Genomic DNA, 25,595 nt, shown 5'->3' with positions numbered 1-25,595 from the left:
TAAGCAAGAAAGGCACAAAGGTATGTCAAGCTAAAACAAAAAACAAAAGTGGCATACCATTCTTTCACAAATAAGTGGCTTTTATATACACATGGAGACACAGTTATTCCTTTCAAACAAGTCTACATTGAAGAACGACAGAATTTATTTCAGGACAACAAATACCTATTTTGGTCACAGTTAGTCTATTGAACAGCCATGAACAAAGGGTGAAATTTAGAGATAACAAAAGTGATGTTCATCATTAGAACCAGCTGTAAGAACTCTACCAAGAACTGATGAAAAGTAAAGTGTGTTCTGAGGCCTTGGTTTGTTTTCCCTTGTCATTCCTCTGGTGACAATCCTGCCCCTTCCTTCCACAACCCTACAATAAGAAGGTTGTGCCTGGCTCATTATACCAATTTGCAAACTTCCATTTAAATCACATTTTAATTTCATCAGCCTTAGTTGATACTGAAGATTTCTATAAAGCTTCTCAGAAAATAATGAGTGTAAGTCAAGGTGGGGTAGATGTCTTTGTAATTTTTGAGACTTAAAATAAGCTTTAACTGAGCAGCTTTACTGAAAGTATTTTCCAAATCATGAAAAAATATTTCCAGTGACCCTTTCTGAATGAAAGCATAAATCATCACTAATCTGATAGAGTTTATCTGGAATGTAACAGAACTGGCATAAAAACCTGATTTTGTGAGATCGTATTTATGACAAAGGGATTCAGGATGTTCCTAGGAACAGTCCACTGCATATACCTATTGCAGAAGTATTTTTTTCTATTCTTTCAGTGCATTCCCCCAAGAGTTCCTGATAAGGGCTATTAAAATGAACTAACATAATTTCTTATGTACTACTATACCAGATTATTTCCTCCTATCATGTTGCTTAACTCATTCTAATGTAATCACGTAAAGCATTTCTGGTAATACCTTGTTTCAATACACTTAAAGAAGCATCACTGGGAATGAGGTTTTTAGCCCCAGAGTACATCTTATTATCAACAGCATCTGGCTGATAGAGAAACAAAGCATCTCTGAATAGTGCTGAATGGGGATAAGTTGAGCCTTCTGTGCTTTCTTTTTCAAAACCTCCTTGCTGTTCATCTAGCAGACAGAATTCTGTAATTAGAAATTCAATTAAAAAAAAATTAATAAAATACACAAGCAATTACCAAATGAGATGCTAGCTTATACTATCTAGTGTTCTTGCATGTGAGTTCTCCATGTCTCCTCTCTTCTAGGTGGGAAGAATGCCAGTGGTTGCTATGTATGTGAATTATTGAGCATTACTGCAGCCCTGATGTTTGGCTTTGCACTGACAAAGGTCCTGCGGTGCAGCTACCAACTACAAAATATGACACCAGCTCCTGTGAATTAAAGTAATGCAGACAGCAAATAACACGAAAACTTCTCACTGACACCGTAAACCTGAATGCTGCATACAGGAGATGCAGGTATGAATTCTTCACATTTTCTACCAATTAAGAGATGTGCTGTAATGCGGGCTACAGCATCCGCTCACGATGCAGACACATGAAAGCACTTTCTGAGATTCGTAAGAACTCTGAGAGTCACTCACAGTACTTCTTCTGGTCATGGCACTGATAGACTCCTCTTTCTGAGCCAAGCCACAGGTCCATCCTCAAGTTCTCCAGATGAGTGGAAAATAGGGGGCTTTTCAGAGCCTCTAAAGGTCTTCACCCAGGCATGTTCACTAACAGAATCACTCTGCAATATACTGTCTCTTTGAAATAATTTCACGAAGAAAATAACACACCCTGGCTGCATTACCCTTTCTGCCTTGTCTTCGTGACGAGCACGGGCTTAACTCACCCAAACAGGACTGCGGACTCCCCGCCACCCCAACGCCCCCAACCTGATGAAGCTAAGGGACTCCTGGAAGGTACACAGGGAGCCTTTGTAGGAGTCACACTGAGAAATCTCGAATAGCAGGTTCTGTGCTCATGTGTCCAATATTGTGCCCCAAAGACACAGAATATAATCAAAGCCCTATGTATTATTTTGATCATCTTTTATTTGCTCAAATGTGAGACTTGACACTGTACCCCTGGCACTCTGCAGCAGGTCTGAGGAGAATGCAGGCAGGCTAGCAAGAGGAACTCAATTTTGAAGTAATACCTGACAGCAAAGGGAAAAAAAAAGATCTAACTAATCAAGCACAGTGCTCTCATGTACCAGGCACAAAACCTAAATATAACCTTCCTCGAGTTTTAAGAGTCTGTCTCACTAAATTAAGGACATTCAAAGCAGATGAGAAAGCACGGAGAGCACTCCATCAGCAAAAAGCTTTTTCAAAGGGAGAGCAGACAAAGAAACCTCTGCCACAGAGAAAGACGACGGAGACCTTTATGCCTGCATAACCCTTCACAGAGAAGAGCGAGCTACAGAAGAGCAGAAAGTGATTAACACAAATTAAAGAACTTCCAAAGCAACAATACTCTGGACAGCAGCTAAGGCACCATAAGGCCAACATGCTGATGTTACTTTCATTGATAATAACAAGGCTTTCACACGAACCCTGAAGGAGGAAGACAGTGCTAACTACCTGCCCCTCTAAGGCAGAACGATGCTAATAAGGGAAATCAATACACAGCATCATGTGAAAAGTTTTGAGAGATACGGATCCTGCTGTTAAGTCTTGTAACAGGACTCAATTCAGAGGAAAATACAGGACTCTTGACAGTTTTGTATTAATAGAACTGTTAACTAATTGTGTATCTCATTAATTTTGTCATACACTTTAAAAAAAAGAGAGAAAGGAAAATAAGTGAATGAAAGAATATACATAATACTGTGGTATTTTCTCTATTGAATTCTACTACATCAATCAATGACAAACCTCCACTAGTGCAGTTAGACCTTGTTAATTACTCAGAAACATTAACAAAAACAGAAGAAAATCAGAGATGATCAATGAAAACAACCAAAGGCAAAGAGACTCCTTTGCGGGGAGAAGCTGAAAAGATTAGGACTGTTTCGTTTACAGACATTTAAAAGGAAGCAAGTCACACATATATAGCAATGAACAGAACAAAGCAAATCAGCTGGGTGCTACTATACCTCCTGTTTTGTAAAGCAAGAACAAGAGGACTTGCAGTGAAACTTTAGAGACACAAAACTGTAAAGCCTTTAACAGGAACAGCTTTTACAGGTAGTGGAAAATTAGCCTGTAGAAATCAAACAGAACGATTACAGGAAAACATTATGGTAAAGGGATCAGAAAAGGATTAGACCTTTTTTATTTCTTTTTTTATTTATTTATAAAAATGTCCAAGCATGTCCAGTCACATTAGCCAGAACATTTTAAGGAAAGATAATATACCATTCTTCCTTATAGAATAACTCAAGCACTATCAGTGGCAAAGAAAAAGAAACAAAGAAACAAACAAACACTTACATGCATCTTATTCCATAATTATCTGTGAAGAGAATCCCATTATGTTACACCTGCTACTGGTCACTTTCAGTCTCATGTGAAAGGATTACATTAGTCTCTGGATTTAACTTCAAAGGCTATTTTTATTTCCATAAACAGACACTGATCACTGCTCAGACATTAAGAAGTTGAAGGTTCACCATACTTATTTGTGCTGGCAAATCCCTAATTTTGTTGTTAGTTCCTCCACTTTACCTTCTCAATGACAGTCAGGCAAGGGAAGATAGCACAAATTAAAAAAAAAAAAAAAAAAAAAAAAAGAGGTAAGACATAGGTTGTTTGAGATAAAACATTAAACGAGCTGTGCTGGTTTTGAAGCTTAAAAGACATAACATTAAATATGAAAAAAAAAAGTGGAAAAAGAAGCAGAAGTGGTAAAAGAGCAGAGAAATATAGATCATTAACAAGACCCATGTCTTATGAGCTAGCAGGACACAGGAACTTCCATCTAGAAATCATGTAAGGAGGCTATCAGCTATACACCTGTGTACTCAGACAGCCTTAATTGTGCCTGATTACTCTGAATTACAGTTCTATGATGACCATGAAGTCATGGCCTTCTGATATATCTCTGTGTTCAGTCTATGTCAGAGCAATTCCACATTTCAGAAATTTTTTTACAGGTTACATGATATTTAGTTATATTCCTGAACCTCCAGACTTCCTTAATATCAGAAGTCAGTTGAAGAAGAATGATGGAGAGTATCTTCTGCATTTCTTATCCAAATAAAGTGCATCCTGGATTCAAATCTCAACTGCACCTCAATTTTTCTTCAATGTATCTCCTGTTTCTCTCTGCATTAGTCCTTTCCAACTTCCAGCCCTACACAGTCCATCTGATTTCCTTCCTTCTTGCGTAACATCCCCTGAAACCTCCTTTAGGTCAGGGAGTTTAACTGAGGATAGACAAGAAAGAAAAACCGAGGTGATTCTGCAGAGCAGAATTACTACTCCCTCCAAAGACAATTGCAACATTTTTTTTTTTTAACTTGACACCTGAAAGGATTCGACCTGAAATAAGTAAAGCATGATCAGAAAACAGGACAAGGACATTTCTGCAACCATTTTGAGAACAATCTATATATGACAGTGTAAAATAGACAGAAAAGTTTAGATTCCAGTCCTACACTTTACAAATAATTGTTTTCTTAGCATGACTGTTGGCTAAACATTGCTCGTTGACCATCAATTTATATTCAGTTCACTCTCCCTGCCAATAGGCAAAGGCAACAGCACGAGCTGAGGGCCAGCTAGCTAGAAGGAAAATTGTGGAAAAAGACCTGGACAACAAATTCAAGAGGATCAGCAGCGTGCCCTTGCAGCTATTTAAGTTTGCTGCATACTGGGATGTACTGGCAAGAGTGTAGTTAGCAGATCAATGAAAGTGATTTTTCAATTTGGGAGACTGCCTTCAGGAGTGCTGTGTCCAGTTTTGGACTCCCCAGTACAAGATAGACATTCATGTACCAGAGCCATCTAGCAAACAGCCACCAAGATCGCTGAGGGCTGGAGAACATCATGTATGAAAAGAGGCTGAGACACTGGGTTTGTCCACCTTGGAGAAAATATTGCTAAGGGAGAACCTCATTGCTATCTACAGCCACCCAGTGGAAGCATGGAGAGAAGACAGAGCCAGACTCTTCTGTATGATGACAGCACAAAAGGCAAGAGACAGAAGTTAAAGAAAGGGAAATTCTCATTAGATATTAAGAAAGAAAGAAAAGTTCACCGTGATGGTGGTCAAACATGAGAACAGGCTGCCCACAGGGGTGATGGAATCTCCGTCTCTGAAGATATTCAAAATTTGAATAGACAAGGGTATGAGCAATCTGATCTAACTCTGAACTTCGAACAAACTTCAAAAGTTGGCCTGGCCTTGAGCTGGGGCTTGAGCTAGATGACCTCCTGTGGTCCCCTGAATCCTAAATTATTCTGAGTTTATGATTTATGCAAGCAAGTGAAAAAGCATTACTAAATCAGAAGAGCAGCATTTCACAGCACAAATAACCATCAAGGCAATGGAGACCATACAACATCATCACCTTCATACAGAGGGAAATGCAAAAATCATTGCTCAACAGCCAGCTCTGTCCACAGCTGAGCTGTGTGCCACAGAAAAAGAACTTTGTACTTACCAAACTGGCCACTGTGCTTTATAAACAGTTCAATTACACCATAGGCAATAGTGGTTGCAGGAGGAATTTCAAGGATCACACTAGAATCTTTCACCATACTTCCATTTTCACTCACTGAAACCTGGAGGACAGATTTATTCACCATTTATCTGATTCAGGTATTGTGCAGCTTAAACACAGAATTAATTAAGGGGAAAAAATACAGAGAAAGAATGTGCTTTATTCTCCATGATGTCTAACTGAAGCACATTACATTTGACATCTATGAAAGGAACAAGATGAGCAGCAAGGTAGAAGCACAATGCCAAGAGCGGCTCTCAAACTCTTAGCTACCCTGTCCTAGTGAAGTTGATCTCCAGGTGCAGCTTTTGCCACACATGAAACACTGCGTCACTAGGAAACGGGCACCCACTTCAGTATCTTGCCCTGCCCTCTTCTATCCTGACACCCCTTTTGCCCAGCTGGAGACTGGCACCAGGGAGGTAGCACTTGCACAGAGGGTTGTTGAACTGCAACTCCCAGATTTCTGCTACTGGAGACACCCTGTACACAGAAGTGATTCATCTGCAGCTTTTAAAAAAAAAAAAAACAAACACAAAAAAAAAAAACACCAAACAAAAACACACTTTCAATGAATGACCATACGTTTTGACATTGGTAATTCCTTCTCAGTTCACAGGCAATTTTTCAGATATCCTCATAATGCAGTTAATCTCTACTCCCATGATCAAAAACAAATAGCTTCTCAATAAATATTAAAACTCAGTAGACTTTGAAAACATTTTTGATGAATGATTATTTGGCTCTTCAAATAAATTTGCTTCAGCAATGCTTTTTGCTCTTCAACTTTCACTGAATTGTTATATGTTTGTTTTATGTTCTGCTGTAGGCAGGAATCTACACAGAAACTGAATCACAGTTTGACAGTATTGATGGAAACCACATTCCAGGCTCACACTAAAAGATGTCACCTTTTGCCAGTCAGGCAATGGAAAAAATATTTTACCTTTCTGAAGTTTCATAACTATGCAGTGCAGTGAGTTCAACATGTTAAGGAAGCATGAAAAATACTCTGAAGTCTATTTGAAGAAATCATAATTTCTTCTCAGATAATCTACAAATGTTCTATTCCTTGCAGATTTTTAATAACTTTTACCTTTACTATTTTTGTACTGCATCCCATCACACCGCTGATTTTTTCTTCTGTCTGGATATGTTCAGATATCGTACACTTCTGAGTTGTTATTATCTTTTCTCTCAAGATGCACAGCACTTCACGTTTTCTTTCTATTACTTGTTGCAGTAAACTACTGTTTACATTTATTGTTCTGAAAAAGAAAAGATGCCATTAACAACATAAATGCTAGAACTGAGAAAAAACATCTTCTTAATTGCTTGAATAAGCTTTTATTGTAAGAATAACAATGGTTTCTGTATGAGCAGTCTCCTCAAGATTATTATGTCCTTTTTTGTTATTTGGTAGCAGTAAATATCTGTATTACACAGCAAGTCCCAAAACATGTATTGAATTCTTGATTCCTTACCCTGAGCAAAAACAGCAGTTGTCTGGCTACTTTCTAAGCAAAAAAAAGCAAGGAAGAACTAAAGACAACTTCAAGCTTCCAGTGTAATATGAAAACAACCAGCCAGGCTGGTGTACACTGGATTGAATTCTCTGCTACTGTGAACTCACACTGACATTAACTTGGCCATGGCATGGGATGCTGACTAACCGTTCTCTTCAGAGTCTCATGTTAGTACAGTTTCAGTAAGTCAGTGGGCCACATCCTGCAGTCTTTACTCAAAAGAATTATTTCAACCAAAAGAGTTACCAGGGAGTACAAAAGACCTGTGCTCATGGTCCATATTATGAGCTCCCTGCAGCCTAGCACACTACTGCATACATTATGCATGCGTACACACAACAAAAATATGTATAATAGCATAATACATAATAAGCGTGTAATATAATAGTATTATCCACACATCACAAAGCTCTGCTTAGAAGGAGTGAAGTGAAGTTGCAGAAAAGCTAGTGGAAGTTAGGAAATATATAGCAAGCAATCTTCCAGTCTGGTTAGTTTTTCCCTTTGTAATCAAGCCCCACTTTTCCTTAGAATAGTCCTCAGTTTTCTCTCTCTTACCTGACCAGATCAAGTCCCATTTCTTCACCCTCCTTCTCATTCATCTCAGCTTTGTTCTACAGCCAGCCAGCTCACCCATCCCACTTCATTTCTCTGCTATCTTCTCCCCTCAGATGACACCAGCTGCCCACAGCTCCCAGCCTTAGCTTCCCCCCCTTCTCACAGTTCATTGTTACTGCTTTCCAGCCCTGTCTGGCCAAACTCGGTCTCATTTACCTCCTTGTCATCATTCAGTCCTGTCACCCCTGTATTTGTACATCCGTCTACCTGCTGCAGATGTGCCATCAGTTGCTTCCCGACAGAGGAGGTGATGTGGGCTCCTTTGCACCCAAGTGCTGATGTCTGGACTCACCCTGGACTAGGACAGCTCAAGGCAACCATCACTAGGTATGCCGGTTTGGCCTCTGAAGGCCCACGTCCAGGCAAAGGAGCGCCCTGACGTGCTGCTGCCAAATTTTTACGTTCTCACTCCAAATACTAAGTAAGACCAGAATTTCTCCTTGAGGGATGAACAGCATGTAAAGAGAGCGACACCTCAATGTCAACCCTCACAGCTTGCTAAGGGTCTGTTTCAGTGTTCACTTAAACCCTGAACTGGCCGAGTGGGATCAGCACCGACCAAGTAATTCAAAAGGCTGGAAGAGAAAAAACAGAACAGATATCATGGATTTTGGGATTGGGAAAGATTACTAAAACATCACCCGCTATACACTCCTGTGTAACTCATCTGTATAACCTCACAATTTACAATTAATGACCAGGACTGTTACAGTCGAAAGAATAATTAACTGTGGGAGGGACCTCAAATCTCTAGCCCATGCCTCCAACTTAACAAGTCATCCCTACTCCACAACATAATTCAGCACGGCTAAATGCTGCTGGACTTATATCTATAGTTAGGTACTTACTGGAATGAGCAGAAGTAAGAAAGTGAATGCCCAGAAACAACAAGAGAGGATTATTTTCTAAGAAAAGATGACAAAAATCACTACCCTGTCTTCTGGGGGTGTTAACAGTCTTTCTGCTAACAGTTAAAGCAAATTCTTAACTGTATTTGATTGATTAAAATGTGTCAATTATATTATACTTTTGCAAAATACCCATTGGAGGTCTTCAGATGAGATGTCATATTTTGTATGAACAGATAACTCTAGCAAGACAGTTGGAAGATTAAAAGATTGCTATCCCTGACTCAACTTATTCAGTCTTTTCTCCTCCCTTTTACTGTAAATGGCTATTCATGGGGCTAAATGGCAATTCCCCAAAAATATGAGAGAAAGACATGTCTGACTCTGCTTTATTTAAATCGAGATATCTCCACTTTTAATTAAAAAGTTTTAGATTTATTAGATTCTGGAGCTTTGGATTTAAGCAGTCTGTATAAAGTCTGAAGTCAGCTTGGTTCTTTATTAAATTAAAAATATCCTGAGGCAATTTTTGGTCTTTGGAGAGTTACATGCTTATATGAAAGTTCAATCAGTTGGAATGAACTGTCTGAAAACCTTAAAGTTGATTGTTTAAATAAGAGAAAGAAAATACCTCTGAAGCAATGCAGCAGCCACTAGAAAAGCATCCCCAAACATTCCTGAGATTATTAATACAACGTTTTTTCCTTTTAGTGCAAAGCCATGCTTTATGCTTGGAATGCAATGAATCTTTGGATTACGCAAAAATTGAAGAAATGTCAAGCAGTCACAAACACCACTGCTCTTAGAAGTGTCTGCCAAGCCAGAGCTATAAGTTATCACAATAACAGACCATCGAGCCTATGATATATGTCACAATAATTATTTATGATTCTGAAGAGGTGTCCTAAGCATCTTGAAAACACAAATTAAGGCACTAAGAACTTGCAATTTTAACATTCAACCTAAGAAGCCACAGGGGAAGAAATACAATGAAGCAGCACAAAAGCAATTTGTCATTTGCTTTCACATGATGTATTTTTTGCCTACTTTAGAGGACAAACTCACCAGATATCCCCAAAAGTTACAGCAAAAGAAACAAAACAATCAAAGGTAGAAAAATACAGATTAAATAGGGATTTGCTGTTTCTGAATGAGTGTTAACATAAGAAGCATACAGAGTATGATTTAACTCTATACAAATGAATGACCAAAATAATTGAAGAGACTTTTTCTTCCATCTACTGGCTCAGACCCCCTTATGCTCCTGGCTTTGAGCTTCAGATGCAGAACTAACAGCAGACTGGCAGAACAAAAGAGTCAGAAGATATAGGTAGAAAATGAAGAAATTTTTGAGGCAGCGCTGGATGAGCTGCCGCAGCACTGGAGGCTACGCAGCGACACTAACGCCATAGGGGCACAGAGCTACCTGCTTCGGTCCCTGATGCGGCACTGCCGCAGGCATGGCGTCTCGGAGGCAACTTGGGGTCCTCTGCACAGAGCTGCATTGTGTGGCAGAGACACGGCCACTGCCTCAGCCCCAAGATTCAAGTGACTTCAGTGGGATGTGTTCAACTGTAAAGCCAGCTGAAATGCCTTCCTCTTCCTACTCAGTTTAGTGAGCACTGGATTCAGACCTTTAAAACGTATAATCCTTACCAACAGCCACAAATACCTCTTCTTTTAGGACAGCACAGTTAAATGCTCTCCTCCAGAATTCTGGCACTGAACTTTCTATCATAAAACCCCTTAGACTCTAGGGTTGTGTGTGGGCACGTCACAGGTTATCACCAGGGCAGAGCCTGTGGAAGGCAAAACATTCCGCTCTTCTCAGTGACTCAAACAGGAGACAACGTGAGGTAAGCAAATAACCAGCTTATCTAAATTATCATTGAAAATAGCTATCAAGAGCAAAATGCAACAGGGTTAAAGTTTGACAATCAGAATAGGGCTTAAAGTATTGCAGGGCAATGGCTGCTGAATCTATGAGTGTATTTTTGCAAAAGCTGAACTCATTTGCTAGCATAACACTCTGAATACCAAGAAGATATCTGAATAACACGAGATGGTTGAGCTAAACCCCTGAGAATACATGCATGCAGGCACACAAACTGCATTGCATTGTTTTATTTTACACGTCACATTTCAGAGCTTTTACTTCTGTTCTACAACCATCACTCTTATCATCTCCTTCACCATCTATTGTACAGAAGCCCTCACCGATCTTGTGTGACCTGTACTACCTCACTGTATTCCTTCCCACCTTAAGGATCTGAGCTGAAGTACTCAAAACTAATACTGTATAAAATACAATAAGATGCTGGTTTGCCAAGTCCTATTATCAACACACAGGGTATGAGCCTGTATAAATAAAGACAATTTAAAAGATAAGGATTTGGGGGGTTTGTTTCATTGTTTGTTCTGCTTAAATAACCTTCCTGAGGTCAATGATTTACTAAGCTGGAAGCTCTATAGGACAAACGTGAACAGAAAAGAATTTCTTCAAACTTTGGTCTCACTCTCTCCACATTTAATTGGATTAAACACTTCCACTCTCCTGTAATGCAAAGGCTTCCTTCACTTTTATTCAACCTTTTTCTTCTTGCATGAGGAAAGCAGCGGAGAAGAGAGAGGCACAAAGGCAATTTGCTGCAGACTGGAAGCAGAAAATAAGGGAGAAAGGCAGAAACTAATGGAAGGTAAGAAAAAACAGACAACACCTGGCAATAGAGCAGGCTCTCACCATTGAAGGAGAGAGCAGGAGCCTGCTCTAAACCCCACAGCTGAGACTGAGAATCTTTCCTTCAGGTAGAGAATCTCTGACCAGACCGTCCACAAAGGAGGGGGGCTAAGACCATTTTTCCATCAAATCTGTCTAGTCTTCTCAGTAACCCACCTCACAAATCCTCAAAGCAAGGTCCTTGCCAATTTACTACGAATACAAAAAAGACTGGTTACTGCTCTGAGCACTCTCCATCCTCACATTGAAGTCAGCACTGTTGTCTGCCTGCACAAATTCTCACTAGTCTAAACTACCCACAAGTGAAAAACCTTTTCAGTCCTGCACTGGGCAATGTCAGCTCAACACACCTCCTCTCCCAGCAGCAGAGACATGGGTGGCCCACTCACACAGCCTCACCCAAATGCAACTTCTTCCATAACATCCACATGACTAACTTCAAAACCTCTCTCACTGCTCGGCCAAAATTCCTCAACTTGTTCAGTCTTCTCCACTTCATTTATAATGCACGAGAGTCTGATGTCTTCCATACAAACGCTGCTTGCTGCACAGTGAGAGCCCTCACCCAGCTTTGTTCCTGCTCTAATAGAGACCTCTACATAAGTGCCATGGAGTAAAATCCACCAGACCTCACTCTGCCACATTCCACCAAGCACAGACGCATAATATTTCTTTTGTTAATCCGTTTCAAATATAACCTCTCTGACCTACTTCTTACAGTCATACCGGAACACAGTATCTGCTACAGTCAGCTTATTGATAGCATTTCACAATTTTCCCTACAGAATAACCAATTACTTCATAGAACATCTTCCACAAGAATGCCAAAGACTTCTGAGAGTGCAAGTGCCAAGACAGTTCCTCTATTTTCTATTTGGCACCCTCCTTTATTTTTTAAATCACAGACACACAGAATTGATTTTATTCAATCCTGCGTCATAACGTTCTGTGACTTCATATTACCCATGTAGCACCTTTGGTAGAAAACTGAATGGTTTCCTCATCATATGCATAAATGCTCAAGGAGTTTTAAAGAATAAATAACAAAATGGGATGAATTTCCACTCTACTCAGATTAGGAATAGGCACCTATTTTTGTCTCAGTGTGGACAATAATTGAATCAATGAAAGTCCATATTTAAGTGCAATATGCAATAGCGTAAAAATATCTTTCAATCATGCCAGCGTATACTACTAATAACACTTACCCTTTTTTCTAATATGCTAACCATACAGTTAGGAATCATTCACATGAAATGACGGAATTGTGACAGGCAAACCTTTCTGCAGCTGATGTGGACTGACTGACTGCTGCCACATGGTCCTGTTTCTTTCTCTCTGCTGTCACTGTCCTCTCAGAACTTCTGTATCAATCACCCAACACAACTTAGTGAAATGGTAAAAACAAAAAAGCAAATTTGTTAATCCATGAGAACTACAAAGATGACAACCTCCTCATAATCCTTTTCACCGATGGGGAGAATACCGAATGGCTGAGGTTGGAAGGTCATCTGGTCGAACCCCCCTGCTCAAGCAGGGCCACCCGGAGCAGACTGCCTACGATCATGTCTCAAAGGACGGAGACTTCACAGCCTCCCTGGGCAACCTGTGCCGGTGCTCAGTCACCCTCACAGTGAAAAAGCGTTTCCTGATGTTCAGACAGAGCCTCCTGTGTTTCCGTTTGTGCCCATTGCCTCATGTTCTGTCACTGAGCACCACTGAAAAGAGCCTGGCTCTTTCCTCTTTGCATCTGTCCTTCAGGTACTTATACATATTAATAAGATCTGCCCCCAAGCCTTCTCTTCTCCAGGCTGAACAGCCCCACCTCTCTCAGCCTTTCCTCAAATGTGAGGTGCTCCAGTCCCTTCAGCATCTTAGTGGCCCTTCACTGGACTCTCTCCACTATGCCCATCTCTCCCTTATACTGGGCAGCCCAGAACTGGACACAGTACTCCAGGGTGTGGCCTCACGAGTGCTGAGTAGAGGGGAAGGATCACCTCCCCCAACCTGCTGGCACACTCCTCCTCATGCAGTCCAGGATACCTTTGGTCTGCTTTGCAGTGAGGGCATGTTGTTGGCTCATGTCCAACTTGGTGTCCACCAGGACCCCCAGGTCTTTTTCTGCAAAGCTGCTTTCCAGACAGTCAGCCCACAGCATGTACTGGTGCCCGGGGTTATTCTGCATGCAGAACTTTGCACCTCCCTTTGCTGAACTGCATGAGGTTCCCACCAGCCCAGCCTGTTGAGGTCCCCCAGACGGCATCGTGACCCTCTGGGTCTATCAGCCACTCCTCCCGGTTCTGTGTCATCAGCAGAGTTGCTGAGGGTACACTCATCGACCCCATCACACAGATGACTAATGAAGATGTTAAACAGGACTGGACCAAGTAGTGTCCTCTGGGGTACACCATTAGTCACTGGCCTCCAACTAGACTTCGTACCACTGATCAATACGCTCCGGGCCCAGCCATTTAGCCAGTTTTCTATCCACCTCACTGCCTGCTCATCCAGCCCGTACTTCATCAGCTTCTCTATGAGGATCTTATGGCAGACAGTATTGAAAGCCTTAAAATAGAAGATGGAATATACTCTTAAATCCATAGCAATCTCGCTTGAGTTAAAGGCATAGGACTCTGACCTAAAACCAGTATGTTACAGTACCGTGTCAATTAGCAAGCACAATGTAATACAAAAAGCAAAAATAATATAAAATATGCCAAGTTTATATACCTAAAAGTACCATTTAACTTTATTTTTATATTGCATATTATGTTAAGAAATGTGTTCTGCATTTAAAATGTCATTACTTCTGCAAATCAGGAAGGATCTCATCCCACATCCTTCAGCTGTCACCCCTTTTCAGAAAAGGAGAGCCAGTCTGGCATCTGGAATCTAATTAAAAGATCAGTAGGATTCTCCTTCAGAAGGTTCACGTAAGAAGTGACAGGAAACCGATTTGCTGCCACTCAGCACTTCCAGCTTGCTCAACCTTGAAGACTTAGTTTAGAAGCCATATCCGCTTTGACTATTTTTTTTTTTTTGGAGTTTTCTGCTATTTATCTGCAACTTTGACTTAAACAGCCTAATACAAGAACCACGTTTTAAAATGCAACTTAATTAAGCTATATATATAGAAATAATAAAGGAAGCAACAATTGATCTAATGAGCACAAGCAACGTATGTCATTATACGAAATCGAGAACACTTCGCTAACTCTCATTTCACAAGGACTGATGGGTAAACATCCTCTTAGCACCATAATGCTTTGCATCCAAAAATCACTAACTTCTAGGCACCAGTACTCCTGAATGCTGAATTCCTGAATTCCACACAATGCTCCATGAACAAGACTAAAGCTAGAAGCTTGGACACAATCCATCATAAATCACAGAATATTTATAAATGAGTAACTGGAATTTCATTTTTAAGGCATTGCCACAATTTCCAGTGAGCCTCGCTGTGATACTGAAGGAAGAAAATAGAAATTATGCTATTCTCATTATTTTCAGTGACCTGGCAGAAGCCAGACTGACTGGATATCAGTTATACACTTTGCGTCATAAGCCTTAACGAGCTGTGAGCATCTAAGAACTAGCTCCTTGTATAAAGGGGCACACACATTAACCTTGTTTAGTTATATTCAGATCAGTGTAGAGCTACTGATTTTCCACACTCAAAAGAAGATAATATATTTTTAAGTATTTAGTTACATTCAGGATTATAACCTGTGCTGAAGTAAATTTGATTTGCTATGGGAGGATTACTTGTTTGCATCAAGTAGGTAACTTACTGCAGAAAACTAAGCAAAAACTTACTGATCTAAATAGAAGTTACTGTAGTTTGGTTTTCTACAAGACTCTATCTAGTGTTAGAAGCAAGATTCTAAATCTTGACTGACACTATTTTTCTGATACTAGATGCATACTAATTTCACAGGCCTGGTACACACATTTAACCCAGTATTTTCTGCTTTTAATAAGGCATTTAGTACAAAGATAGCAAGGTGCCTTATTAGAATAAGTTTGTTGACTTGTGAATGCTCACAATAAAAAGAACAGCAGCCATTTGTTCCTGTGAAAATGGAGAATTGACTATTTCTAGAACATCAGTGTTTCTAAAGAAAATTTACACTGCTTCTGACAACTTTTGCACTGATAACAAAAACCTATCATCTTTATCTTCAGAGCATCAGCAAAGGCTGTTAAAATGTATTATACCACCTCCTACAGATCTAGGGTACAATGCTGTCACAAACAAACCACCCTCATCTCCCACAAGTCAGGACCTGCAATACAGAATAGACCCCTGACTTGTCAGCTGGTTGCCAAGTTAGGCGTTGGTCCATGACTGTCTTACTGCAAGATAAAATCGATCTCATTTCAGAGTAGGACTGGAAGCATTGCATATCTTGTAAAATTAAGATTATAGTTTGGAAAAGCTGGGGTATTCCCCTCAGTTAGTACAGTGTACAACAGTGAGCAACAGATCTATAAACTATGTTTTGTTCAACTACTAAATCATGCATTGACCATGCCTGCTTACCTTTACTGCTCCTTCAGCTTCAAATAATCCAATTTTCTAGCACAGTAGCTCACACACACAAAAAAATTATAAAGCATGCTTACAAGAATATTGGTAGTTCTGAACTCAGTTTCCATAGCATTTGCCCCAGTAACATACAGAAACCAACCCATTTTTTTTTCCAGACTGTTACCTCAGTACAGTCCCCCAAAGAAGGATTTGACCCTTGTTCCACATGGTAATTCATGCAAATAACGTAAGATGAAATAGCAGAGAAATGTTTTTAAAATGAAAGGGAAAGGTCTGACCATCAAGCTCTCAAAATCTGGAAATTTTCATTTTGGTATATATGATTTATCACCCCAAAATGAGAGCTTACAATAAAAATAATTCTCAAACTATGGCAACACTACAGAATCAATTGTTCAGTGATCACAGCTGGCCCAAGTCTTTTCAGCTCAGGAATCTTTCCTGGCCATTGCAATGCCCACATTAAAAACATACCTGTCCTTGACATCTTTCATAAGCTGCTGCAAGTCAATCTCCTGCTTCCTCAGGTTTCCAAATGAGGACTGGTTTTCCACATAGCCCTTCCCTCCAGCTCCCAGGCTGATCTTTCCAAATGAAGTTTCAATACTTCCTTGAACAAAATCTTCAAACTTCCCCATATATTTTGCAAAGTCAGACTCCACAATTACTAGGAAAGCAATAAAAGTAATTTCTACCTGTGAAGAGAAGTGCTGAAACGGTCCTGAAGTGATTGGAAAAACAGAAACTTACAGAATATGACAAGTTAGTGAAGACAAGGAACAGCATAGAACAGGTAAATAATGAAATTTACAGCTCTGCAACTCTTACTTCTGCTTCCTCCATATTTTCATCATCTTTGCTCTGCTCTCTTTTATATTTTGCCATTTTAGGAAAACATAAGGTGATTGAAATGCTGAGCTCAGATGCTATGGAAGATTGATAAAGAATGACTGAAACTTATTTCAGCTACAAAGAAAAACTACAAAGCAGACTTGCTTGTACTACAGGGTCAATATTTTGCCATTATCTCATTACAGGGCTGTCCCAAAGCTCACTGAAAACCAGTGGAAGCATCTAATTGGCTTAAAACAACCCTGAATCTTATACACCTATAAACCAAAGAACTGACTCAGAATCAGCTAATCTTCCAAGCCAGCTACAATTAACATCTAACCTTAGGAACTTATCTGTTTTCCTGTATGGCATTGTGACATGCCCAGAAATATGGGATTCCAGATCATTAATCCTAAAACCCGGTTAGGACTGCTACAGTTGGATGAAGAAAGAAGTACAAGGGTCACCAACAAGACACTGTTTATCCAGTACTTTTTGACCTGGAGCACAGTACAGTTTCACACGACTATCACATACTGGAATCCCCCAAAAATATTCTAGGGGAGCTCCTCTGGCTGCAGACAGCACTGTTATTAAATGGTAGGACTGTACAGCTTGACAACCTTCAGCACTCAATTTCAGCAGTCTATCTAGGCAAAACGTTTTTATAAAACAAACATTTATTATTACTGGTTTTAGTTAAATGAATTGTCAAGTGAGAAAAGATCCAGTCATCTCATTTCCACAGATGGAGAATACTTCAGAGCATTCCTCTGAAACAAGCCCTCCAGTAACACGACTGAGAATAATAACAAAAAAGATTAGGCTTTGCATTCTTTTTATCTGCGATAATAGCGCTGCCTGAGTATGGTTTTACCTGGTTTTATCGGTTTGTCCTCAGTAAGCACATCACTCAGGGTGACTGTCAAGAAATGATACTTGGGCTTCTGCCAGCACCAGAATTTCTTCCTCTTTGTTACTAAGCTCAGAAGCTGCAGCTTGTCTGAGGCGTTCAAGTGGGAGACAGGGATCAAGTCGCCTCCACTGTCGGTTTCTCTCACAAAATTCTTTGTTGCTTTTGCAAACATCTTGGGGAATCAATTAAAGTCTGAAAGAATACATTAGTTTTTCAACAACTACAGTTGGAAGGTATAAATATTTACATTGTTACTTTAAGAAGCTCTCCATAGTATTGGTACTAATGCAGGAACAGGTAGTGTTTTCACCCTGCCGTCTCCACTCTGAGCTGGGAATCGTGACAGTTTAAACCACTTATCCCAAAGTAAAAAGGTTCTCACAGTAACAGACGAAAAAATTTTAGTTAAAATTTTAAATAAGCAACAGTGAATAAGGAAAGAACAATGCACTGCAAACATGATATGCAAGGCTTAAACATTACAGTAATAATGCATGAAATTTAGGATCATTTAGATAATGAAGAAAGAAAAGAAATGTGTGAGAAAATAAATATTCCAATCTACAGCTGAAAAGTTCCTTCAAGGAACGTTCACAGGTAATTAATCTGGTAGGGAGGAAAAAAACTTACACAGTGTACCCGAAGTTCTAAGAAAAAGCATCTACTGAGCACCGCGCAAAGACCGGCTGGGACGACACGAGCAGCGGTGCGATGGCAGAGGATTTCTGCCTCCCCGCAGAATACTTCTTTTATTACTGAACATAAAATTATCTTACTCCATATAAGGTAATGAGGTATTATTCACACAAATTATCTTGATCTTTTTAATAATGAGCAAACACACATAGGGATAATAAAAATTATTCTATAAAAAGCAATAAATATTTGTGCTGGCATCTTTGTGACTAAGTTCTGTTTCTGAACTACGTCCCTGGAAAGTCCCAATTAATTTTTTTCTTTCCTTCAATGTTTTTCAATTTTCTATTTCCCGTTAGCATAACTACAGATAAACTGAACATATGTTATTTGCAACTGTGATTCGTATCTGCTAAACAGCTACATACATTATCTTATTCTAGCTTTCAAATGTCTTAAATTAAAAAAAACATTGGCATCTCTTATTGTGTAAGGTTTCCTTTACCCCAAGCAATGCACTTTGCTGTATTTACAAAGAACTTTTTCAATAAGGGAAACTGGCTAAACTCACAGGAGAAATGGTAAAAATGACCATTCACAAGTGCTTAGCACACAAGACTAATCAACTAATTTTTGATCTTTTTAAAAAATCTAATCTTTTTTAGTTTTTCAACTCTGTGTTACTTGATGTAATGATATTTCCAGAATTAAGCCAGTTTTTTAAAGGCAGCAGCATTCCTTTGAATCCTCCAGCTGACACTGACTGGAAAGTTCAACTAAGATCATAAGATGTCTTAGCTGGGTATCCACATGTTCATGATTAATTACCTGTCTTGCTCCGTTAGATTTGTCATTTACAAATACAGGCCATAATAAGTTAGAAGAGACTTCAAACAAAAATTGATATTGCAGTGGGCACTGAGGATCATTGAGAGAAAATGGAAAACAAAATAAAGATGTTAGTGGTTGGACCACAGGCTCCATGTTCTAGTATCAGCCGGAGGACAGTGGAAAAAAAAGCCGTTTTGCAGATGGGAACTTACCTTTCCATTAGCTTTTCCCAATTCCCATTTCAGATAATATTTCACACAGTATTTACCAATTCATGTTGAGGTATCGATCTCCTCATGAAACCCCTATGGCCTACGCTTAGTTGTCTATGTAAGCAAGGAAAGGGTGTTTCCCAACAACACCTGCATGGGAAGGATTTGAACAATGTCAAAGTCGCGTAACATTTCACTGAAGAGTCTTGTAGGACTTTCATTGTAATTGTGGCTGCAACAATCCTGCCCCAGCTATATGCACTGGGAATACTTCCACTGACTTTATTGTTCTCTGACCTTTTCCTGAACTCCGAACTGAGACTGCTTTTTTGCATTCTTAAATTTCTCCTCCTTAATTTCCCCAGTTTTAATCTCAGTGAGAACACTTCAACAGAATAAGCAATGCAGCTCCACTGCAGCATGAAAAAAAAACAAACACAAAAACCAACAAACCGAACAAACCTACCCCCCAATGGCCCAAAAAACTAGTTTTCTTTTTCCCTGAGACTTCTTTCATGTGACTCGGTATTTCACAACCAACCACATGACTGATTTGTAATGCAGAGGACCATCAAGAAAATTCTCATTGCCTGCATTAGCTGCTCTTCCCCAGCATAACCTTCTTCAAACACTTCTGTGCTTTACATGACTGTTCACTCATTCTGATCCTATTCCTACATAACCAACTCACATGGGCATAGTCTCTGAAAAGAAAAAGGCCCACCAATTTCCGAGGAGTTTATGATGAGACAAATTGCAAAAAACAGTTCCTATGATTTGGCATTGTTAGACACTCACTAAATCTCATGAGAAGAACCATTAACACCATTCTATAAAACTTCTGATTCGTGGTGGTTTGTCTTCGCTCCCAGTCACCACGCTTTTGACTAGCAAAAAGGACATCTGGGAAAGACCACAGAGTGCTTATAGGACTGCTGAGACTCACCAGGCAGGAGTGATGGGCCTGCCTTCAGCCTCAGAGTGACAACATCGGCGTCTCCCTCACTTCGCTGTGCTGGGAACGTCTTTGCAGGGAGCATATTTGCTGGTGCAGCTGTACCTGCAAAGCAAGAATATTCTATCCAAATTCCTGTTTATGTCTCCTTGGATATAGCACCTTTAACACAAATTCTACAATACACCCAAATATCCTGTTTCGCTAGTTCACAAAACAGACATATAGCAATTGAATATGCCCTTAGCCAACATCCAGGAGTTAATACAGCTACCAGGATCAATGGCATCCTGACTGAATGGACGTGGAGCAGTTACGGACACAGCATTAAGAAAACTCTGCTTTTGGAGTTTCTTCCTCTGGAAATTTTGTTAGAGCTGTGCTTGGTTTGGCAGAATTAAAGGGAAGGTATCAAAGCTAGCAGGAAAAGCCGGTCAGAGTGAATTCACTCTTGCAGATTGATAGCTAGGCACGAAAGCAGAAAAGGAAGGAGGAGTACCTTCCTTGCCTACCAAGAAATTTAAAATTAGCCTGAACCTGGGCTATTCAATGAAGCAGATGAGATCAAGTGAAGATATTTACAGCAACTCCACTGTTTACTTAAACAAACAAATCTTACCCTGCTTCTTTCCTTTATCACAGCTCCCTAACTCAATAAAGTGAGACATTAAATCCAAAGAAACATTTTGTGAATAATCAGTGTTTACCTTTGTTGGCACAAAAGCAAGTTCTGAACAGTTGCCCAATATTTCTTACATTCTGTATACACACACCAACATTTACAAAAAATACAAACCTTTTTTTTCCATTTAACATAAGATTACCCAGCACACTGGGCACAGTACACAGGGAATTTGGGAAGAGAGTGACAACTGGATCGCCAAATGTCAGCACATCCCTCACCAATCCAAGTGGTAAGGAAATACAACCCCTGAAGGCCAAAGATGACCACGCAGGAGCTGCAGGGTCAGAAGAGCTTTTAGGCCTTAACTCTGCTGTGCAGCAGCGGTAACGGCCCTTGAATCCTAATGAAGTCAAAGTTTACGCCAAAAGGCAACTAAAGCATGGAAGTGATGACAAGCAGGATGTGTGTTTTATTGCAAAACCTTATAGTTATTTTCACCGCCTTTTGAGATAATTAAAAAACAGCCATAAAAGCTAACACGCAAAGCCTAGCACTGGTGTTCACACAACGAGTTTCAGTCCTTGAACGCATGTGGTCCCTGAAAACACATCCGATAAATTTTGGCCCTGGATGTAGCCCTCTTTTGTGCCTCGAGGACTTCACAGCACGTGCCTCCAAAGACTTGATGCCGCACAAAACCATGGCGGCTCGATGCACCCCACAGGGCCGCGGGGCCCTCACCCGGGGCTGGCGGGTGCCGTCCGGCGAGGCGGGGGCACGAGGGCCCGTGGCGGGAGCCACACACGCCGAGAACGGGCCCAAGGCGTGAGAGCAGACAGGCTGCCCTTCTCCTTGGTGGACAAAACTGGCCACCTCACCAAGACCCGCGCTGAGGAGGCTCAGGCGGGCGTCCGAGCACAGGGATCCCCCTCAAGTGCTCCTGCGGCCCCGCCGCCCCACGCTTAAACCTCTCTCAGGGCCACCACACGTCAACTGCAGCCGTTCAGCCGTTCTCCCCCTCGGGAAGGCGGGGGGCGCAGGCAGGCGGACAGGTGAAGAAAGCAGGGCTCCGGCACTCAGCGAGGCGGCCGCAGCGGCTCCTCCTGAGCGTGTGACAGGCTCGGGCGGGGCGGCGGGGGGCACACGGCGCACCGCGGCCCCGCTCCGCCTGCCCCGGCCAGCCGGCGGGACGCGGGGGGCTCGGCCCGCCGGCAAGGGAGGAGCGGCGGCGGCCCCCCAACGGGCGCTGGGGAGGCGGGCACGGCCAGCCCCCCACCGCCTCCCCGGGCCCGCTCCCGTACTCACGGCTCTCCCGGCGATCCCCGCCGCCGGGCCCCGAGGATGCGGCGAGCTCCGCCCGCGGGGTGTGCCGTGCCGAGCCGCGCCGCGCCCCGAGGCGAGGTGCGGAGGGCGAAGCTCAGCGGGGAGCCAGGGGGAAGCCCTGAAAGGAGAGGGGCTTTCTGGCCGGCGCAAGGGCGCGGCGAGGGCCGGGGCGGGGGGGAGGGCAAGCCACGCCCGGGTGCTCGGGCCGTGCGGGGAGGGCGCGGTGGCGGCGCCCCGGGGCGCGGGCCGAGGCGGGGGCCGAGGCGGGAGGAGGCGCCGCGCCGCCGCCATGTTGCCGCGCAGGGCCGCCGCCTCAGCCCATGGCAGCTGGGCCGGGCTGCTACCGTAGTCGGCCTGTGAAACCCCGGGGCGATTTTTAACCTCCCTCACCATCCCTCCCGCCTGCCTGCGCCGGGTCCACCTCATCTTCCCCGGGGGTTGAAAATCCTGCCCTGAGGTGGCTGCGCACAGGGGACGGGTGGCCTGGGCTGCTGGCCGTGGCGGGCCTGCTGCGGGGCGGGGGGCAGCTGCCCGGCCCGGGCGCCCAGCGGGAGGTCTGCGTGGGGGGCTGCTCTGCGTGGTGGTGCGGCCCTGCGAGGGGCTGAGGTGGAGGGCTCGATCGTTCCCTCAGCTCAGCCAGAGGGTGGGAGAGCTCGTTTTGCATGGTTACTTCCCATCAAATAGCACAGGCAGCTTCTTTTCCCTACTGGTAATTGCCTGACAGTGATATTTTATGACAAAATTAAAAAGGAAATTTTTGTGACGTCTTCTCAAATCTGGCTTGGCTCACCCGTGGTCAGAAACGCAGAGGGTGAGCGGCCTGCGTGCAGCATCTGCTGGAAGCAGCAGCCCTGCCACGTTTTTGGCAGCGGGTTTGCAGCTTTAGGGTTGGCACAGCTGGCCTCGCAAAGTCGCAGTGGTCCGAGTGGGACCTTCCGAGCCAAGGTCCCTAGTCCAGGGACCTTGAGCAGCAGCACCACAGAAAATGAGAAATGTCGTCAATGGAGCACAGGGAGCAGGTTCACGAACTGCAGTATGAAATGCTGAGCTCCGTCACTCTATCTCAGCCCTTTGGAAACAATGCAACACCAGAACAAAACAAACTGGTTGTTTACATGTCCTGGTTTCAGCTGGGATAGAGTTATTTTCTTCCTAGGAGCTAGTATAGTGCTGTGTTTTGGATTTAGGATGAGAATAATGCTGATAACACTAATGTTTTGGTTCTTGCTGAGTAGAGTTCACACTGGTCAAGGACTTTTCAGCTTCCCCTGCTCTGCCAGGTGCACAAGAAGCTGGGAGGGGGCACAGCCAGGACAGCTGACCCAGACTGGCCAAAGGGCTATTCCATACCATATGACCGTATGCCCAGTAGATAAACGGGGAGTTGGCCAGGGGGGTGGTGACCACTTCTCGGGGACAGGCTGGGCATTGGTTGGAGGTGGCGAGTGGTGGTGTCACTTGTTTTTTCTGGGTTTTGTTCTTTTTTTGTTGTTGTTTTCCTTTTCACTATTATTGTTATTATTATCATCATCGTAGTTTTTATTTTATTTTATTTTATTTTATTTTATTTTATTTTATTTTATTTTATTTTATTTATTTTGAACTGTTATCTCAACCTGTGAGTTTTCTCACTTTTACCCTGCTGATACTCTTCCCCATCCCACCAGGAGGGGGAGAGTGAGCGAGCGGCTGTGTGGTGCTTAGTTGCTGGCTGGGATTAAACCACAACATTATGATACCAAAGGACTGACCCAGTGAGAAATAGATGAGTCTGCAGAAACCCAAGGAGCAGTTTTGCAAGACAGTAAACATAAAAAAAATCTTTTTCAAGTGAACTGTGCCACAGGCCAGGTATTTCCCGAGTGGTTTGAAGAGAGCGCATTTGAGGCTGTGGGGTATAGCCACAAGTGTCACATCACCAGATCTTAATGGAATAACACCTGGGCTTTGGAACAAAGGGAAGTTGGAAGTTGCATGTCGTTGAATGAACAGTCCCAGGTGACAAGTAATGGCTAATGCATATAGCTAAAGTATCATCCATTTCTTCCATTCTGTTTAACTACGTACATTATCCAGAACTTCTAGTTCGTTTCAGGAGGTTTTAATCCATCACCCCTTTCTGATTCCGCCAGGTGACATCCTTAGTGAATCAGTGATAAATAGATTAGCCTTCTGGGGTTGCATCTCCTTACAGAAATTTGAACAAATAGCCTGAATGGAACTAAATAAGTGTCTGCATTTGTGATAATTTACTTTTTATGGTCTAATTAAAAAAATAAAATATAAAGCTCTGTTTCTAGAGCCTCATCCTGAGAAAAAGCACCCACACATCCTCAGCAGATCCTTTTTAGGATTAGCACTGAGCTGCAGAATCGCTAGCTCCAGTAATAATCTCTCTCAGTGGCCAGTAATAGTAGACGTTTCATCAGCTATCATGTGTTTTTCTAGGGAGTGGGAATGTGTGATTCATTTCAAATGCAAATGTCTGCCAAAGCATATTTTGAGAAATCAAGCCAGGAAGTTGCACTGAACCACATTACCATGGAAATATTCACTGGGGAGGGAGGACACAAATAAAACCAGTGAAACTTGCTAGTCATTTTAAGGATGTTACCAGCAGTTGTGTGCGCACCAAATAAAGGGTGCCCACACCAGGAATATTTCCATCTTTTCAAGCAAAAAATTTGAGCAGGAATCTTCTATCCACTTGAAAGACACAAGCCAACACAGGATAGTTTTCAGATGCTTGTCATTATTTAGAAGAGACAGAAACATAGATCTGGGTGTTAGCAAACAGTTTTGGGGCTATGCAGCAATTAACTTAGAGGCTTCAAAGACTGTTATCAAAACCAGCTGCAAACAGGAGATATTTAGGATTGAACACCCAGCTTGAGCCTTCAGTCTTCGTGGAAATGCTCTTCAGGTGTACTGCACAGTCAAAACTCGCAGCATGCGGTTACTTCATGACTGACTGGGATGCCAGCGGGGAGAACATCGTATCAGAGAAACGCACACTGTGAGTCTGGTCTGCGCTGGGATCTGTCTGCCACGCACTCCCATCTCCTGAGCTGAAGTGTGAAGTGCATCACTTTGCATTAGGCGATCCTTCTGCATTACTCCTGCACGAGAAGATCCTCTTGCAGAAAGAGCAGAAGGGGAAACCAGAAACTTTTGCCTCTGGGACAAGCTGCTGTTGGTATGGGAGAAGATTTGGCTACCTCATTTAAATAAATGAGACAATCAACACGAGAACTTCACAGCCACAACTTAAAAAATGAGTAATGCACATATTAAGTGAGTAATAACACAAAAGATAGTAGCCTGAAAGGAAAAGAAA

General features: G+C 42.1%; 1 protein-coding gene across 2 annotated transcripts in view; it reads right to left on the bottom strand.

Annotated features, from left to right (window-relative positions):
* GSDME (gasdermin E) overlaps positions 1-22,420 on the bottom strand; it is a 28,056-nt gene extending 5,636 nt beyond the window's left edge. The window contains exons 1-8 of one of the 2 annotated variants that reach the window (XM_087753742.1): positions 22,241-22,420; positions 20,302-20,415; positions 19,356-19,505; positions 17,638-17,868; positions 16,401-16,593; positions 6,742-6,913; positions 5,586-5,706; positions 924-1,112 (exon numbers count right to left, since the gene is read on the bottom strand). In XM_087753742.1, coding sequence (XP_087609868.1) covers positions 924-1,112; positions 5,586-5,706; positions 6,742-6,913; positions 16,401-16,593; positions 17,638-17,848 — 886 coding nt within the window. In that variant the 5' untranslated portion in view covers positions 17,849-17,868; positions 19,356-19,505; positions 20,302-20,415; positions 22,241-22,420. The remainder of the gene's footprint in view (positions 1-923; positions 1,113-5,585; positions 5,707-6,741; positions 6,914-16,400; positions 16,594-17,637; positions 17,869-19,355; positions 19,506-20,301; positions 20,416-22,240) is intronic. The other variant, XM_087753828.1, reaches the window with a different exon arrangement.
* Positions 22,421-25,595: the final 3,175 nt, after the last annotated feature.

Source organism: Nipponia nippon, unplaced genomic scaffold (assembly GCF_047370975.1).
Source record: "Nipponia nippon isolate SJK-2023a ecotype South Korea unplaced genomic scaffold, ASM4737097v1 scaffold_1, whole genome shotgun sequence".
NCBI lineage: Eukaryota > Metazoa > Chordata > Aves > Pelecaniformes > Threskiornithidae > Nipponia > Nipponia nippon.
Note: the sequence above shows the minus strand (reverse complement) of the source record. Positions and strands in the feature narration are given on the sequence as shown.